The sequence below is a fragment of the Vitis vinifera genome, chromosome 18 (assembly GCF_030704535.1).
Source record: "Vitis vinifera cultivar Pinot Noir 40024 chromosome 18, ASM3070453v1".
Taxonomy (NCBI): domain Eukaryota; kingdom Viridiplantae; phylum Streptophyta; class Magnoliopsida; order Vitales; family Vitaceae; genus Vitis; species Vitis vinifera.
In genome coordinates, this window is record NC_081822.1 from 2,369,715 (window position 1) to 2,387,532 (window position 17,818).

Genomic DNA, 17,818 nt, shown 5'->3' on the forward strand with positions numbered 1-17,818 from the left:
TTTTGTTATTTTATTGCTTTACATTTTCATAATCTCATACGATCTTTCCTTAAATAGTAATGCTAAGTTCTTTAATCAAACTTTTCAAAGTACATGACAAACTACTAAATCTACGAACAAGAACAAGAACAAAAACAAAAACAAAAACACAACATGAAACTAGATAATATAGAAGAAGCAGTTCAATAAGTAACAGATAGAGAACACTCTTAATTAATTAACAGTAACATTGATGATAATAATGTACAAAGCAAAATACTCCTCATAAGGAGTACATTATACGTGGCACACATCCCACCAATATTACATGGCAAACTCAAAATTACACAACAAAACAAAACAGTACTAAATCAAACACACTCATACCCAACTTCAGCTCCATCCTCCTCTGTCTAGTTTGAGAGAAAGACAGGCCAGTTGCCTTTCGCCATTTGGCAAAATTTTTTCAATCACTACCACCCTATATATATTAGTTACTAACCCTGGCCAGACCCAAAAAAATAAGAGAAGAAAATTGACTGGTTTGTCTCCTCCATATGCAAAACACCCATGCATCTTGCTGTGCAGTACTTACATAGCCCCCACAGCGTGGAACCTTGGTTCCTTTGGGAGGAACTTCTGCTCAGCATACACAGACATGTAGTCACCAAACACAAACTTGGGGTAAGCTTGAACAATCTCTAGATCATCTTGGTTAGCTTTTTCCACAAGTTGGGGTGCAGGTGCTATGGTGGCTTTGAGAGGGGGATTGTAGAACGAGGCAATTGATCTTCTGTTCCCATCTGGGCTGGTCATAACCCTGTGCAACACACTCTTGTATTTGCCATTGCTTAGAACCTCAATCTGATCTCCAGTGTTGATGACTATGGAGTTTGGCAGTGGTTGGACGTCAATCCATTCCCCATCTTTGAGGATTTGGAGGCCTTTCACCTTGTCATCCTGGAAGAGCAGGATGACGCCGCCAGCGTCGGTGTGGGCTCGCAGACCATTCAGGAGCTCAGAATGAGGGCATGGTGGATAGTGGCTCACCTTGGTGCCGAAGAAGGCGTTGTCTCCTTCTCCATCGTTGAATGCCTTCTTGATGTACCCCTTTGGTAAGCCCAGGTTTTCGTCCATTACTTCCATCACCTTCTCCGCCAGTTTCTTCAGTTCTTTGCGGTACTCCGCCATGGTTTCCCTGTCATGATCAATTTCAAAAGTCTTTAGATTATGCCTTCTGCTTCTTTATACACGTTAAAAATTTGGAAGTTGAAATTGGCTTTTCTTTGGGACTACACTATATATGCAGCCAAACGGGCTATGATCATTCATAAGTTTCACAAAACATTAAAATGTATTACACACATCACTTAGTACAGTTTACTACTTACTTGAATCCCGGGGTTTTAGAGGGCCACTCGTTATCGTCTACGAGAGTGATGACATCCTCCCAGTCCACATTCTCCAACTTCTCGCCGCTCTTCTTTTCCACCAACTCGTTCAGCAACCTGATTGGCCTCGAGTCCTTGAAACCTTCCTCCCTTTCCAGCTTATAAAACTCGGAGCACACCTTCTTCACCCTCTCCAAAAGCTCCTCAGGAATTCCATGGTTTACCAGCTGCAACATATAAAAAACAAACACGTTACGAATAAAACCTCGATTACTTAACCACTATAAAAAACTTTTGTCACTAACTGTATATGGATTTGCATACATACCTGGAAAAATCCCCACTCTTCGCATCCATTAGCGATCCGAGCCATCGTCTTGGCTCTCTCCTCGCCGTTGAGCTTCGAGAAGTCAATCACTGGAATTGCCATTGGAGAAAAAATGTAAACAAGGAAGCAGGAAGAAGTGTATGGGAGATAGATAGAAGGAGGTGGTTATGGCGGTTTATGCTTGTAGCTCAATTACTTGTGTGTTTGAAGCAGCTGGGGCCAGAGCCTATTTATAGCAAAGCTCTACGAACTGGAAGCCCCAGTTTGGTTGTCAACCCTTGGTATATTATATGATGATGGGCGGTGAGGGTGACATTTTCTTTAACAATTCAACACACCAACAAGGTCAATGCTTGTGTATTCCATACCGGTTAGCCACAACACAAGTTTTCTCCATTTCTCCCTTCAGGTGATGTGCTAGGCTGCTATCTTCTTAATTATTTTTTCATTTATCTCATAACCCCCATCTGGGTTTCTGCCATATGGCGCCTCTGGGCCTCTTGATTCTTTCCATGGTGGGGCCGTCTCATGATGGGTGATTCTCATCCAATGGATTTGACCCTTCCCTTCATCATGAGCCAGTTGTTTGACACCACCCCACATCACTCACATGCAAGTTTTCATCTTCTTTTGTGATGGTTTTGCTTCTGATCTAAATCTCTACCGACTACCACCGTTCATCATGTTGACAAATCCCGTTATCTTGTGCTTTGACTTTCAGAGATGGACATGCTTTTGTGTGCAATTAATGAACCGTTATGTATATGATTAAAATAATGAACTGATTTGCAGGCATGGTTTGAGGGGTAAGGAAGGCAAGGAAGATGACTTTTATAAACAAAGCTATCATCAAAACCCTAATTTTAATCCATTGTCAACTTCCAATATATATTTATATGTTTAAGACCATATGATTGGGACTTGAAGGTATTTATTTGAAGAGAATGAACTGTAATTCAACCATCTACACTTGGCATATGGTTGGCCATCTGATTTGATTCCTTTTGTCCGAATGTTAGGGTACATCTCTGATGAAATAACAATCATGACCGTCTGATCAAGACCTTTATATTAGAAAATTAGCTTCACCCCATTGCCAGTACTTGTTGTACGTACTTTAGGGGTATTTTCTATAGTTGCATTGATCAAACGGTTAGATTGCATTGATCAGAGCATATATATGATTAATTCACATTACAACTTCACTTAGTATAAAATAATTAAAGGGTTATTGATCATTGTTTTCAATCATGAATACATTTTAATCATGCCCAAAACAATGGTGTTTCGTTAAATGGATCGAAAATTGTAGCATATGCATCAGAAATTAATCAGTGGCATAAACTTCGGAGAGCTTGTTTTTATTATATTGAATTAGTTGAATTAAAGACTATTTTCTTAAAAAAAGAATGATGTACTACTACTTTAATGAAAATGGAACTGGGTTAGAGTAATATTTCAATACAATCCACCAATGGGTGACCCAATGAGTGCACTCATTGAATTTGGAGCCACATCTAGGGTTTGCAAACTATAATGGCCCTCAAATTGGAATGGAAAGAAAAAAAATAAAATAAAATTGTAAAGGTTGTAGACCAGAGAACATGGGTATGATGGTCAGAGGTCAACTCATTTTGCAGAATTGGAAGATTAAATGAGTTCATAGGCTCTTAGGACTGTGCCCTAATACCATGTGAAGAGCTGGCAAGAAATTGAACCAGTTCTGGTCAACTTCTACTTACTAAACAGTACTTCCAAGTATTAGACATCAAATTTAACTCGACCATCCTCATTAATGAAAATGATTGGTTTATTAGATAATTTATGAGAAGTTTAGTTTTAGAAACAAGGTTACATAAGATGGGACGTTTAGCGACGGTCCAAACTAACTTGATATACATTATTGACTTATATATTGTCGATCAAATTGGTAGTTCAACAAAGAGGGTGCAAATCTTTTTTAAAATTAAAAATATTAATAATGAATTATGAAGACATAGTGTTAGTCTTTGTTGGTGTTGCCACCTCTAAACGCCATATTAAGGGGGGCAAAAGGCAACAAAAGAAGATATAATTGTTTTTCTCTTTATGGGCATGGGAATATTGAGATTGATAGGGTGACATCGAAAACATATCAGGAGGAATAATATTATTGAGAAAATCATATCACATGTCATAGGCCACCTTGTAATAGTATTTTTAGTAGAGGATAATATGCTAAAAATGGGTTGGGTTGGTTTGGTTTGGTTTGGTTTAGGCAGAAATAGGCCACCCAGTTGCCATTGTTACCAAACCTAAGACATGCAAAGCTGGACCCAGATCATAGGATGAAATGTGGTTTCCTTTTGATCCCCCACCCAATATTATACCCTTTTCCCATGTTAAATTATTAGTAATGAAAGGTCATCGATGAACACCTGTAGAAAAAGGGGCTGGTAACATCCCAAAACCACCCTTCGTCCCACAAGGGACAGCTCCCTCCAAGTGTGGAGAAAGGTGTCCTTTTCCACCCAAAAGATGCTCCCATTAAAGGACTTGAACCCAAAGACAGTGCCCCTGGATTGAAGGGCACCTTGGAAGGGGTGAAGTTGAGTAATATTCATGCATGGTGATGAGATGGTGGTGAATGCTGGTGATTCCCTTCCTTCCATTTTAAGAAGACTCCCCCCCTCCCCCCACATGAGTCTGAGTAATGGTGTCTCTCACAAGGCATTCATGGTGGGGTGGAACCAAAAACTGGTCCAGAGTGCCTGCACATAGATTTGGTTTATGGTCACTGTCTTTGATTATTATTATTTTAAACCAAAACCCTCCCATCATAATAATTGTTACTTAAAAAATAAAATACATGCAAGTCATCCATCTGCGTGGTCGGCGTCCATCGATCCCCTTATGTTTCATTTGAAAAAAATATATATATATCAAAGAATAGGAATAACTTCTCCTTCTCAACTGGACTGTGACTGATTAATTACTCTATAGTTCCATTAGTCAACAAAAATGGTATATTCTTGTTTCGAAAACATAAAATTATTATTATTATTATTATTTATTTATTTATTTTATGATTTTTAAACGATAAAATTTGAGCAGCCCCCATGATGACTAATCTCAGAAGTTGACAACTTCAAACTTCTTTAAATAATTATTATCCAAAGCTTTCATGTTTAGTTATTCAACTACCTAGATAACCATATTATAGTTTTCTAATCAACTGTAATATCAGTCTTGTTTGGATCGTTTAGGACTATAAATCACCATTTCCTAAAATAATCATCTCCTTCGATAAATAAATGAGAAACTTATTTGTCAATTGACATAATTCAAGAAAAATATATTGAATTGTGAAATCTGAATCAATTATATTGCGCTTCGTTTGAGATATTAAGGGGTCGACCTTCCCAACAAGTTAGCGGGGGTTGAAGGACGGTAGTGTTTTCTAGAGAAATTTTTTTAATGTAATGAATGATGAGTCCCTTATTGTATATTTAACATTTTTATGTTTTAAGGTTTTATTTTTTGAGAGAATGTGGTTGTAATTAAAAGGTGTTTTTCGAGCGTTTCACCGTTATAACATTTTTTTCTCTTTTTTTTTATTAGTAGATTATTGAGTGTTTGTGCACTCTATGGACATAAAGATTGCATTGATTGCCAAACTACGTTAAAAAACTCTCGTATTTTTCTTTTTTTTCTACTTGTATGTGTGCTCGATTTGATTAACAAAAGATGAGAAATTAATGAGTTTTATTATATATTTTGCTTTAAATGACATTAGGGTTTTCATTTGTCGATTTGTTTATTATTGTTTGGCCACCGGATTAATTAAATCCAATTCAAGTAAGATTAAGACATGGAATAGGTGTAAGTGATAATGAAATAATAATAAGGATAATCATCTGTCATTGCCCAAACAAGTTTTTCTGTTTGTCATCTTCATATTATAATATTCACCAAAGGATTTGCTTTGGAAGAGTTTGGTACAAAGGGCCATACTACATGCTTTGTTTAGGTTTGGAAGAGTCTGGGGTGGCTGCTTTCTGGGTTGGTTCAATAGTCAATACGAAGTACTTAACCTGGATTGAGATTTTCAATTGACCGTTCTTTCGTCCAGGTTTGAATGGCAGCTTTGGTTTCAAAACTATTTGTTTAGAATCTTCTTATAAGATGTTGGTTTATTAGCACCATGCATTTTATTTTTACTTAAGCACCTAAAATCATCTAAGTGCTTAAATCGGTTTTATTCTTTTCTAAATGGATTGAAAATTTGTTCTAAATGAAAACCTTAATATTATTTATATATAGTTAAAAAGGTTTTCAAAATGACAAGCTATCAAAACGGTTTCATAAGGATTTTATATTAAAAGATATAAAATTCTAAAAACTATAGAGTTCATTTATGTATTTTTGGATGATTTTTATAAAAATAGAGATCGGTTGTTACACTTAAATAAATGGTGAATATTTAATAATGATTAATTTAGAGATAACTCTTCCCCATATAAAACAATAAATTTTGATCCTTGAAGTATGAATTGGAACCCAAACTAGAAATTGATTGAAAATTTTAATATTAATATGAATCGTGGTTCCTATCATATGAACCTATGGTTACTATTTGTGCCAATTAGCCTAACCCACATGAACCTAAAGTGATTTTTGAACCAACTTGGACTACTAAATTAATTTGGGTTGGGCTTCAGCCAAAATTTATGGAAATAAAATATTTTCTCTAAATCCAAAATTAATTTGGGTTGAGCTTTAGCCAAGATTTATGCAACTCAAATATGAAATGAACTCATTTAATATTCTTTATAATATTTATAATTTGTATAATTTTATATAATAATATTTATTTTCTTAATCTTAAGGAATAAAATTCAAAATTATTGTTATATTATATACTATTTTATTTTGCTAGAAAGATAAATAAATTTATTTTTATTTTTTTGTTATTATCTTAAAAATATTGTGATATTTGTTATTATCTTAAACAAAATAATACACAAGAAAGTTCAATCCAACCCAACTTGATTTTAATTTATACATGTTATCTTGGTTTGAGCATGCGCTAGATTAGTTACGAACCCAATCCAATATGCATTAATGAGTTTTCAGGTCTAACAGACAGTTTAGGCCCAAATCCCGGCCCATATCTGCAAATTGTCATGGGCCTCATCTGGGCCCCAAAGTTCAACCTTAATACTTTTGGGCTAAAGTTGGAATTGCCCTTCAAACCAAGGGTGGAGTGCCTTGGCTCTTGCCACTGAGGCTGAGTTTAGTCTGAAGTGTCTGAAGGTGAAGGAAAGTAACAGTTTCATATAATACAATAATACAAATACGAAGGAGTTAGTAGATTCCAAGGGTCTTATCCCAACTATTATGGGGATATCCATTGCACATGGCCAAGCCTTTTCTTTGAAAAAGACTAGAAGGAAGAAAGAAACAAAAATGGAAGTAGACATCCCAAAATATTCAAAATATTGAAATACTAAAAGAGGATTTGATAGTGATTTGATAGGGAAATTATTTAAACATGCATTTACATTGCTGACCGTTAGACTCGCACATATGGTGACAATACAAACATTCCTCAAGTTGCAATAGAGAGTCAAAGAGGCCGCAGAAATCCTCCTTATCATATGACAACCTTGCTTACACTCTACCATTTCAGCTCTCCTTTCTTTTACTAATTCATCTTCCACCTCCATTCCCTGCTTGACTAAACATGAAGACTTACTCAAAAAATTTGATTTAAATGGTGGATCAACTTGATAGTCTCCATATTTGGATAAGTAATGTTGAGACACAAATATCTCAACCCATTAATGAGTCATCATATGTTGAATAAGGGGAAACATCTTAAGCTAACAACTAGGAAAATGCGGAGGAGTCAGAGACAATTCAAGCACCACAACACCCTATATCTCAATGGGCTAGAGGGTTGCTTGAAAGAAGACATGAAGTTTATGACACCACTGAAGATATCACAAAGAAAGTAAGAATGGAGGTTCATGATTTTGAAGGAAAAGTGGATGCTACTCAATTTTTTGATTGGCTAGCTATAATTGAAGAGTACTTTGATTGGTATGACATGATTGATGATCAAAGAGTGAGGTTTGCTAAAATGAAACCGGTGGGCTTGGCAAAAGTTTGGGTTAAGATTAGGTTGGCAAAACCTTTAACTTAATCTAACCCAAACTTCTCAATCAATGCTTACAATTTTTGTGGTTTGATTTCAACTTGGTTAGGCATGCCCCAAGCATGTTGTAATTATAGTTAAATTTTTATTAAGGGTGTTTAACAAAACTTTAGCATTTGACATCTAATGATATACTTATATCTATCATTAATATTTATAAAAGGATGAAATATATGTAAAGCATATGTTAGATCAATTTTGAGTTGAGACTAAGTTGGGGAAACCTCAACTCAATCCTAGAGTTGAGACTAAGTTGGTGGAACCTCAACTCAATCCTAACTAAATCTTCTTAATCAAGTTTGGGGTTTGATTTCAAGTAGGTTAGACTTACCTCAAGCATTTGTTATCATAGTTAATAAGTGACGATAGGGTTGCAATTTGTGTTGATTTGCCTACCCCAACATGAACCTAATGCAATTTTTGAACGAATTTAGACAATTAGGTTTAATACTTAAATTAAGTTTGGGTTATATTTACTTTCAATCCAAACTTAATTTGGGTTGGGCTTCAACAAATATTTATCCAACTTAGATCTAAAATGAACTCATTTAATATTCTTTATAATATTTATAATTTGTATAATTTTATATAATGATATTTATTTACTTACTTAATTAATTTTAAGGAACAAAATTCAAAATATTATTATATTATATACTATTTTATTTTTCTAGAAAGATAAATAATTTTTTTATTACCTTAAAAAATTGTCTTTTTTACTATTTAGATATTTGTATAATATGGATTTTTTTAATACAAAATAATGCACAGGAAAGTTCAATCCAATCCAACTTGATTTTAATTTATACATATAAATCAACTCCATCAAATGGTTGGATTGGATTTGGGTTAAGCACCTTATATTAAAAGACTGGATTGAATTGGATTGTTGAATGTTTCTGGGTTTGAGCATGCGCTAGGTTAGTTACAAACCCAACCCAACATGCATTGATGCATTTTCAGGTCTAATAGATAGTTTAGGCCCAAATCCCCTCCTGTACATGGGCCTAATATTTCAATTAGGCCCAAATCATGGCCCCTATCTGCAAAAGATGTCATGGGCCTGATCTAGGCTCCAAAGGTCAACATATTTTTCTTTTGGGCAAAACTTGGTATTGTCCATCAATCCAAGGATGGAGTGCCTTGGCTCTTGCCACTGAGACTGAATTTAGTCTGAAGTTTCTGAAGGTCAATGAAAGCAAAAATTTTATACAATACAATAATTTCAATGTGCTTGAATAATTTCAAAGGGTCTGATCCCAACTGTTATGGGGATATTCCTTTGCACATGGCCAAGCCTTTTCTTGGAAGAAGACCCGGCAGAAAGGGAAAAAAAAAATGGAAGAAGACGGTCAAACAAAGAAAGCCAATAAAGAAGACATCCCAAAATATTCAAAATATTTGAAATACTAAAAGTAGTTTAGAACATCAGCTTCTAAGGATGCTTGAATAAAATTTTCCAACTTCGATCTCCTATATTTTGACATAATTTACTTTGGTTACGAAAGAGTAAGAAGGCTTGCACTTCTGACTTAAATGCCATGCATTTTGAATTGAATGGAGATTAAGATCAAAAGAAAACCAGAGAGAAAAAAAAATAAAAAAAATTCAATGTCAACGATGCGGTTGCTCTTGGTTTTAGCTTTCAGACTTTTCGGCCTTAATTTTCCTCGGCCCTCTGTCATCCACCACAGACTATCTCTGGCCAAATCAACAGAAACATAGTCTGTTTTCATGAATATTGAAGGATAAGAGTGGTGGCTATGAAAGGGAAATTATTCAAACTCGAGTTGTCTATTACTTTTTGGGCTAACAGAAATTCAAACATTACCGCATGCTTTACACTGCTGACCGTTACTTGGACTTGCACATGTAGACAAAAGAAACATGCCACAGGTTGCAATAGAAAGTCAAAGAGGCCACAGATATTCTCCTTATTATATGACAACCTCGCTTACACTCCACCATCTTTCTTTTACTAATTCATCTTCCTCCTCAGTTCCTTTTTGTTTCAGATTCATCCATTCATTGTTTGACTAAATATGAAGACTTAATCAAAATCACCATTCTCATATAAAGAGCCTGGAGTGTTCTTGTTGCTGTTGCTCTTTCAATCCTCCATCAACAAACTGTGGTAGCCATGAAGGTTTTCAATGCGGAGTCGGGTGCCCTGGAGATGGATTCTGGAGAAAAGCGGCTCAATGAGCTTGGATACAAGCAAGAACTCAGAAGAGAGATGGTTATGTAGTTTCTTCCATGTCATGTATTTTGAAGAATTCCATGAAATTTTCCATTCTTTTTTAGGGAATAAAGTCTCATTGATCTTGGGTTCTTTTTGTAGACTCTGTTTAAGACCCTGGCAATTACATTCTCGAGCATGGCGGTTTTCACAGGGACACCTCTTTATGGTTCATGTCTGCGATATGCAGGCCCTGCAAGCTTAATATGGGGATGGGTTGTGGTCACATTTTTCACATGGTTTGTTGGAATTGCCATGGCTGAAATATGCTCCTCTTTCCCAGTAAGTATCGTCTTCCCCAACACCGATATTAGGAGAAGATTTGTATTAAGAAAACCATGTTCCCCTGCACCCCATTCTTCATGTAAATCAATATCATTTCTTTTTGCTTCTAAGTGTGTTTTTGGAAATCTACTTTGTGGAATTTATCTTTGTTGTCAAAATGAACTCTAAACAGACAACTGGTTCCCTCTACTTCTGGGCTGCCCATTTGGCCGGACCCAGATGGGGGCCATTCGCGTCGTGGTGCTGTGCATGGCTCGAGGCCATAGGCCTCATTTCAGGAATTGGCGCTCAGGTACTGCAACTTCCTTTATGCATGTTTTCATTGAGCACCAACACCATCTTTTCGACTAAGAATAATGATAACAATGAATGATGAACCTGTGTTTTATGCTTCTACTAGGCATTTTCAGGATCTCAGGCACTGCAATTTATCATTCTTTTGGCCACTGGAAATAACAAGGGGGGAGGCTACTTTGCTTCCAAGGGCGTATTCTTAGGCATGTATGTGGGCCTCACCATCATTTGGGCAGTTCTCAACACGTTTGCACTACAAGTCGTTGCATTCCTTAGCATAATTTCCATATGGTGGCAGGTATGTATGCATTTTAACCTTTTTGTTTCTTGGAATTCCCTCTTCTGCTTCATTCGCTATACTGCATACGGTTCAGAGAATTCCTTGCTTTCCATGCAATTTTCAAGTTCTGATGCAAAATATGCAGATCCTTGGTGGCCTGGTTGTGATTATAATGCTTCCACTGGTGGCGCGGCCGACACAATCAGCCTCTTACGTGTTCACTCATTTTGAAACCGCACCTGAATCAACAGGAATATCTAGCAAGCCTTATGCTGTAATTTTATCGGTACTCCTGAGCAACTACTGTTTATATGGCTACGACACTGCTGCTCATCTAACCGAGGAAACGAAGGGTGCTGATAGAACTGGCCCCATTGCAATTCTTTCTAGTATTGGGATCATCTCATTCTTCGGATGGGCTTACAACTTAGCTCTCACCTTCAGCATCCAGGTACCCTTTAAAGATGGACCCCAGTTTCCATATCTCTTCAAGCAAGATAGCATGACATGAGACTGTAATTCAAATGCAGGATCCAAACTACTTATACGACCCAAACAATGAGACAGGTGGGGGCCTTGTACCAGCACAGATAATTTACGATGCATTCCACCGGAGATATCAGAGTGCCACCGGAGCTGTAGTTTTCATGTGCATCATCTGGGGATCCTTCTTCTTTTGTGGGCTTTCCGTCACAGCTAGTGCTGCCAGGGTTGTAAGTAAAACCATTCTCACTCCTCATTTTCATTGCAAACTCCTCTCAAAATCCATGCAATATGCATATTGAACCTCAAATCTGAAGTTTCCCTATGCTCTGATTAGGTTTATGCTCTATCTCGAGATAAAGGAATTCCATTTTCACCAATTTGGCGAAAAATTCATCCCAAGTACAAGGTTCCAAGGAATGCAGTGTGGCTCTGTGCGGTCATCGGCATGCTTCTCGGGCTGCCCATCTTGAAACTGGACGTAATCTTCACTGCCATAATTTCAATAAGCACCATTGGGTGGGTCGGTGGCTATGCGGTCCCTATATTTGCGAGGCTGGTCATGGCTGAGAAGAATTTTAAACCAGGACCCTTTTATCTAGGGAGAGCAAGAAGGCCAGTCTGCTTAGTAGCCTTCCTGTGGATATGTTATACCTGTTCAGCCTTCTTGTTGCCAACTGTCTACCCTATCACATGGGACACTTTCAACTATGCGCCAGTGGCTCTTGGCCTGGTTCTCTCACTGGTCATGCTATGGTGGGTTTTGGATGCAAGGAAGTGGTTCAAGGGGCCGGTTCGAAATATTGATGTAAACAATGGCATTTAAATGCATTATGCTCAACAAATAAGAAAATGAAATTGTCTGACAATTATCATAATGACATCATAGTTACTAGTTTGCTAAAGCACAAGCTCGCCTTTGATATGTAAAAGTTTCAAAATTTCAAATCATTGAAAACCTTCATGTAGGAAAGAATCCATACAAAGTGAAATAGAAAAACCATAAATATACTTGGCTCAAACAATTGCACCTTTATAGATTGATCTATGATGCCTTTTGTGGAATAAAATATGATCACAATGCAACAGTTTCCACATCAGAAAATGTGATCGATTGGTTGGCTCAATTTTGAATAAAATGTGTTGAGTTGGTGGTACACCTCATTTCTTGATAGATTAGCATCACCAAAACGCAAAAACTTGTTTCTGTTAACTAGCAAGGTCATCCAATCCAGGCTTGAGAATGCAGCTCCAGGAGGTTGATCATTATGCTGAACCCCCAATCTTCCTGCCAGTGAAACAAAGATTAGTTTTCCCCGCAATTGCAATATGAACTTGCTCCAAACCAGATTAAAAGAAAAGTTGATGAAAAATGTGGGGCTAATAGCATTGGAATCTTGTGCTCAGATTGGATCTAACATATCAGTCATACTTGATCAACCTTACTTGGAATGTTATTAAATGGATAGACTAGGTCCATCATCATGCACACCACGTTTCCTTAAAGTAACAACATCGTTTCCAATCCAATAGTCCTAAGTCAATACTTCTGGGGGATGAATATTATTTAGAACTCCCATAATCATCTGCCATTCAAACAAAGAATTGTTATTGCTGCTATGACACGAAACATAACACTAAACCCATTAAAAAAGAAGACAAACAAGAAAGAATCACTCTAGATCAGATGCTAATGAACAATTGAGGATTTATATCAAAAGCCTTGACTGAAACATACAGCTAAGAACAAACATATATTCTTATTTAAAAAAAGAACAGATCTGTGGACCAAGCAGAAGATGGAACCATACTCTTCAAGAGAACTATTCTGCACCTATGACACAAACAGCTCTTGTGACTCCATCGGTGATGACCAGTACCGCAAGAGTGATTCTACAGTTAGCCGCCGTGTTGCACTGAGCATTGATATGAAAAACCGACATCCATCAATCTTGTATTCTTCGAGTGGATTTCTGTGGCCGAAACTCCTCACATTTACCTGCCAGACATTCTGCATAAGATTTTGCTTGTTGGAAATTCAAAGAAATTCAGATCAACAAAAACATATAGGATACCGCTGAGCTGAGCCTGTTCATGTTTATAAGATGATCCCTCCAGAAACAATCTAAAGTCTTCACGAGTACTGCCCTCTGGGTTCAAAGCGAAAAATAAATATTAGGAAAATATGATGTAACAAACAAAACTTCTATAAAACCAGTAAAAGTGCTAGTCATTCTTCCAATAATATTGCTCATATGATAATGAAGATGTATGGCAGCATAGGAAACCTATTTTCCAAATGGGACAACTACCGTCCTCTTCTGGGATCTGACACTCATCAACTGAACTGGAAATATCTAAGAGGAAGACCTAATAGGAAAATAGTAATTCCTCTCATTCGTATCTGTATGGTTTGGACTCATACAATTGGATTACCTTGCTACAGGCCGTAATTTTCATTAATCCCAAATATAACCTAACATGCATAATACTTTTGAATCTTTTGTGTCACTAGCTAAGTTAATAGGATAGCCAAAGTACCCCCACAAAGTCGGAGCTTTTTATTTTGTTACCCACCAAGAAGAAGGTGGACACTAATGATTTACTTTAGAGGAGGCATCACCTAACATACTTAAAATAATTTTTCTTGTTAAGGGGGAATTTGGGGTGGTGGCTGGTAGCATACTGCTCTTGGTCAACAATCTAAGAGTGGTTGTGGTGGACATCAATGTACGGAAACAAAAACGGAAAGAGGGTAAGGTGAAACTTATGACTTAGGAAATAAACACTTAGACTTAGGGAAAAAAACAAGGCCTTAGTGTCTGAATTGGTGAATGCCGCTGCTAGCCTATTTTAAGGAACAGAACCATCTAATCCTTTCAACAAATGGTATCAGAGCTGAGTTTGAAGATGGCATCCAACAACATATTGCAGCCTCAACTTCCTCATTTCAATAGCTCTAATTACAACCATTGGAACAAACAAATAAAGGTGTTGTTCAGTTATCAAAATCTTTCAGAAGCAGTTGAGATTGGATATGTCAAGCCAGAGAATCAAGAGATTCTCCCATAGCAACTGTTCAATATAATGTATTTATAGTATATTATCTTTCCTTGTTAATATAGGTCACATGTATGGTAGTTAGGACTCCTAGCCTTGTATATATATATCTCTCAATTGTAAGTAGAGATTACATGAATGAGAATTAAGGTTTTTCTTCTTTCTCTCTCTCTCTCTCAACATGGTATCAGAGCCAAGGAAGAAAACCTAATTCTTTCCTGTTTCCCGTGTCATCAACTCCGGGAAACCTTCCGGTGACCGTGTTTCTTTCCGGTCACCTTCCCTATCTCCCAATACTTTCTGGTCAGTCGGATCGTTGTTAGAAACCACTCACCGCCGGCGAACTTTCCGGCGACCTATTTTTCCGACACCGACCATACCAGAAGGAGCGCCTGGAGGAGATCTCCAACTTTTGTGAAGGCACCGGCACCAAAAGAGCATCCACGAGCCGGCCACACGCCATTTTCCGGCCGGCGCGTGAGGGCGCGTGAGGCATTTTCCGGCGACGCGCCTCCTCCTCCAGCTTCGCCTGACGCCGACCAGCCTCCCTACCTCCCTGGTTCTCCCATCCGAGCCCTGCACGTACCTCTTTTGGGGATTTTTGTCTCTGTCGGCCCTCCAAATAGTCTTTTCGGCGAAGTTCCGACTACTTTTTCTCCACTCCAATCCCTGCACGTGCCCTGGGAAGTGTTCTTATACCTTTTTGGTGGTACCACGCCGCGATCTGAGGCCGTCTCCCTTTTTCGGTGGTGCCATGCCACAATCTGAAGCCATATTAGGGCTCTCTTTGATCCAAACATACTTCATTCTCCAGATAGGTGGATATGGCTACTAAAGCTTCCATTTTTTCCTCTGTCATATCTGGATCTCCTATTATTACTTCGGAGAAATTAGTTGGCAGTGAAAATTATCTTTCCTGGTCTGCCTCTGTTGAACTTTGGTTTATGGGTTAAGGATATGAGGATCACTTGATTACACAGGAGGCAGATATCCCTGAGGTTGATCGCGTACAGTGGAGGAAGATAGACGCACAGTTATGTAGTGTATTATGGCAATCGGTTGATTCCAAGATTCTTCTTCATCTTCGAGCCTACAAAACTTGTTTTAAATTTTGGACTCAGGCCAAAGGATTATACACGAATGATATCCAGCGTCTTTATAAGGTGGCTTCTGCTATTGTCCATATCAGCCAACAGGACTTGGATCTATCTACTTATATTGGCCAAATTGCCTCTCTTAAGGAGGAGTTCTTGACTGTGATGCCTCTTACTCCTGATGTTGGGGTTCAACAAACACAACTTGACAAGTTCTTCATAGTTCTTACTCTTATTGGCCTCCATCCGGATCTTGAGCCTGTCCGCGATCAGATTCTTGGTAGTTCATCAGTTCCGTCCTTGGATGATGTGTTTGCTCGCCTCCTCCGTATCTCCTCCACTCAGACTTTGCCATTTGATAGCACTTCAGATTCTTCTGTATTAGTTTCTCAAACTAGCTCTCGAGGAGGCCGCAGTGGTACCCGAGATAGAGGTCAACGTCCTCATTGCACCTATTGCAATAAACTTGGCCACACTCGCGATCGTTGCTATCAATTACATGGACGGCCTCCTCGCACTGCCCATGTGGCCCAGTCCTCTGATTCTCCGCTGCCTTAGCCTCCAAGCTCTTCCGCATCTCAGGCTTCTGTTGCCTCTGTTGCCTCTGTTGCCCAGCCTAGTAATGCCTCTGCCTACCTTACCCACACATCTTCTCTTGGACCCTGGATTCTAGATTCTGGAGCTTCTGATCACCTATCTGGTAATAAGGATCTTTTCTCCTCTATTACTACTACCTCTACTTTACCTACTGTTACCTTAGCTAATGGTTCTCAAACTGTGGCTAAAGGTATTGGTTTAGCCCTTCCTCTGCCTTCTCTACCTCTCACTTCTGTCCTTTATACTCCTGAATGTCCTTTTAATCTTATTTCCATCAACAAAATCACCCGTACTCTTAATTGCTCTATTACCTTTTCTGATAAATTTGTGATCTTGCAGGACCGGAGTACGGGGAAGACGATTGGCATAGGACGTGAGTCTCAAGGCCTCTATCACCTCACCTCGGATTCATCTCCTGCAGTTTGCATTTCCACTGATGCTCATCTCCTCATTCACAATCGTCTGGGCCACCCTAGTCTCTCCAAGTTCCAGAAGATGGTCCCTCGTTTTTCCACTTTGTCGTCGCTTCCGTGTGAGTCATGTCAGCTTGGGAAACATACTCGTGTCTCGTTCCCAAAGTGTTTGAATAATCGGGCAAAGTCTCCTTTTGAGCTTGTCCACATTGATGTTTGGGGTCCTTGTCGGACTGCGTCTACTTTAGGATTTCAGTATTTTGTCACTTTCATTGATGACTATTCTCGATGTACTTGGTTATTTTTAATGAAAAATCGAGCTGAGTTATTCTCTATTTTCCAGAAATTTTATGCTGAAATCCAAACCCAGTTCAATATTTCTATTCGTGTGTTACGCAGTGACAATGCCAGAGAATATTTTTCAGCCCCATTTACTTCGTTTATGTCTTATCATGGGATTCTTCATCAGTCTTCTTGTGCTCATACTCCTCAACAAAATGGGGTAGCTGAACGCAAGAATCGACATCTTGTTGAGACAACTCGTACTCTCCTCCTCCATAGTAATGTTCCTTTTTGTTTTTGAGGGGACGCTGTTCTTACCGCTTGTTATTTAATTAATCGTATGCCCTCCTCTGTCTGACACGATCAGATTCCTCACTCCCTTCTCTTCCCTGACCAACCACTTTATTTCTGAAGAATTTCTGAACTCCTTTATTGATATTAATCGGTACACACCATACACATATATATACACAAATGACTGAATAAGAAAAAATCAATCTAGCTTAATTCTCTCCTAAAATTAGGAAACTAAATCATAAGGAAATATCCTAAATGATCTCTCCTTTTTTATTCCTAAATTAAAGTCCTAACTTTGGCATTATTTCAACACTCCCCCTCAAGCTGGAGAATATATATCATATAATCCCAGCTTGCAAGTTAAGTCTTCGAAGTTAGGCCTAGGTAAAGCTTTGGTGAGGATGTCTGCAGTTTGGTGCTTGATAGGAACATAGTTTAATTTGACCGTCTCACTAGTCACCTTCTCTGTGATAAAGTGTCTGTCAATCTCAACATGCTTGGTCCTGTCATGATGCACGGGGTTCTTTGCTATGCTTATAGCTGCCTGATTATCACACATCATCAGAATTGGAGATGAACTCGTTTGTCCCAGTTCAC

At 38.2% G+C, this 17,818-nt stretch overlaps 3 protein-coding genes across 3 annotated transcripts in view; 1 reads left to right on the plus strand and 2 right to left on the minus strand.

The window, feature by feature from the left end:
• Window positions 1-570: 570 nt before the first annotated feature.
• Window positions 571-1,800, minus strand: LOC100252394 (1-aminocyclopropane-1-carboxylate oxidase 5). Its single transcript, XM_002285845.3, has 3 exons — window positions 1,699-1,800; window positions 1,371-1,597; window positions 571-1,177 (listed from the first exon to the last, which is right to left on the minus strand). Exons 1-3 carry the CDS (start codon window positions 1,798-1,800, stop codon window positions 571-573), a joined length of 936 nt encoding a protein of 311 aa, XP_002285881.1.
• Window positions 1,801-9,534: 7,734 nt separating this feature from the next.
• On the plus strand, window positions 9,535-12,356 carry LOC100243841 (amino-acid permease BAT1 homolog). The gene is made up of 7 exons (XM_002284567.5): window positions 9,535-10,136; window positions 10,239-10,418; window positions 10,594-10,713; window positions 10,822-11,013; window positions 11,141-11,446; window positions 11,526-11,708; window positions 11,816-12,356. The coding sequence occupies exons 1-7, from the start codon at window positions 10,038-10,040 to the stop codon at window positions 12,302-12,304; spliced, it is 1,569 nt and encodes a 522-aa protein (XP_002284603.1). The 5' UTR covers window positions 9,535-10,037; the 3' UTR covers window positions 12,305-12,356.
• Window positions 12,357-12,396: 40 nt separating this feature from the next.
• Window positions 12,397-17,818, minus strand: part of LOC100248990 (protein translocase subunit SECA2, chloroplastic) — a 52,737-nt gene continuing 47,315 nt past the window's right edge. Inside the window, exons 35-38 of the mRNA XM_010665874.3 lie at window positions 13,554-13,628; window positions 13,290-13,477; window positions 12,925-13,064; window positions 12,397-12,766 (exon numbers count right to left, since the gene is read on the minus strand). Coding sequence (XP_010664176.1) covers window positions 13,313-13,477; window positions 13,554-13,628 — 240 coding nt within the window. The 3' untranslated portion in view covers window positions 12,397-12,766; window positions 12,925-13,064; window positions 13,290-13,312. The remainder of the gene's footprint in view (window positions 12,767-12,924; window positions 13,065-13,289; window positions 13,478-13,553; window positions 13,629-17,818) is intronic.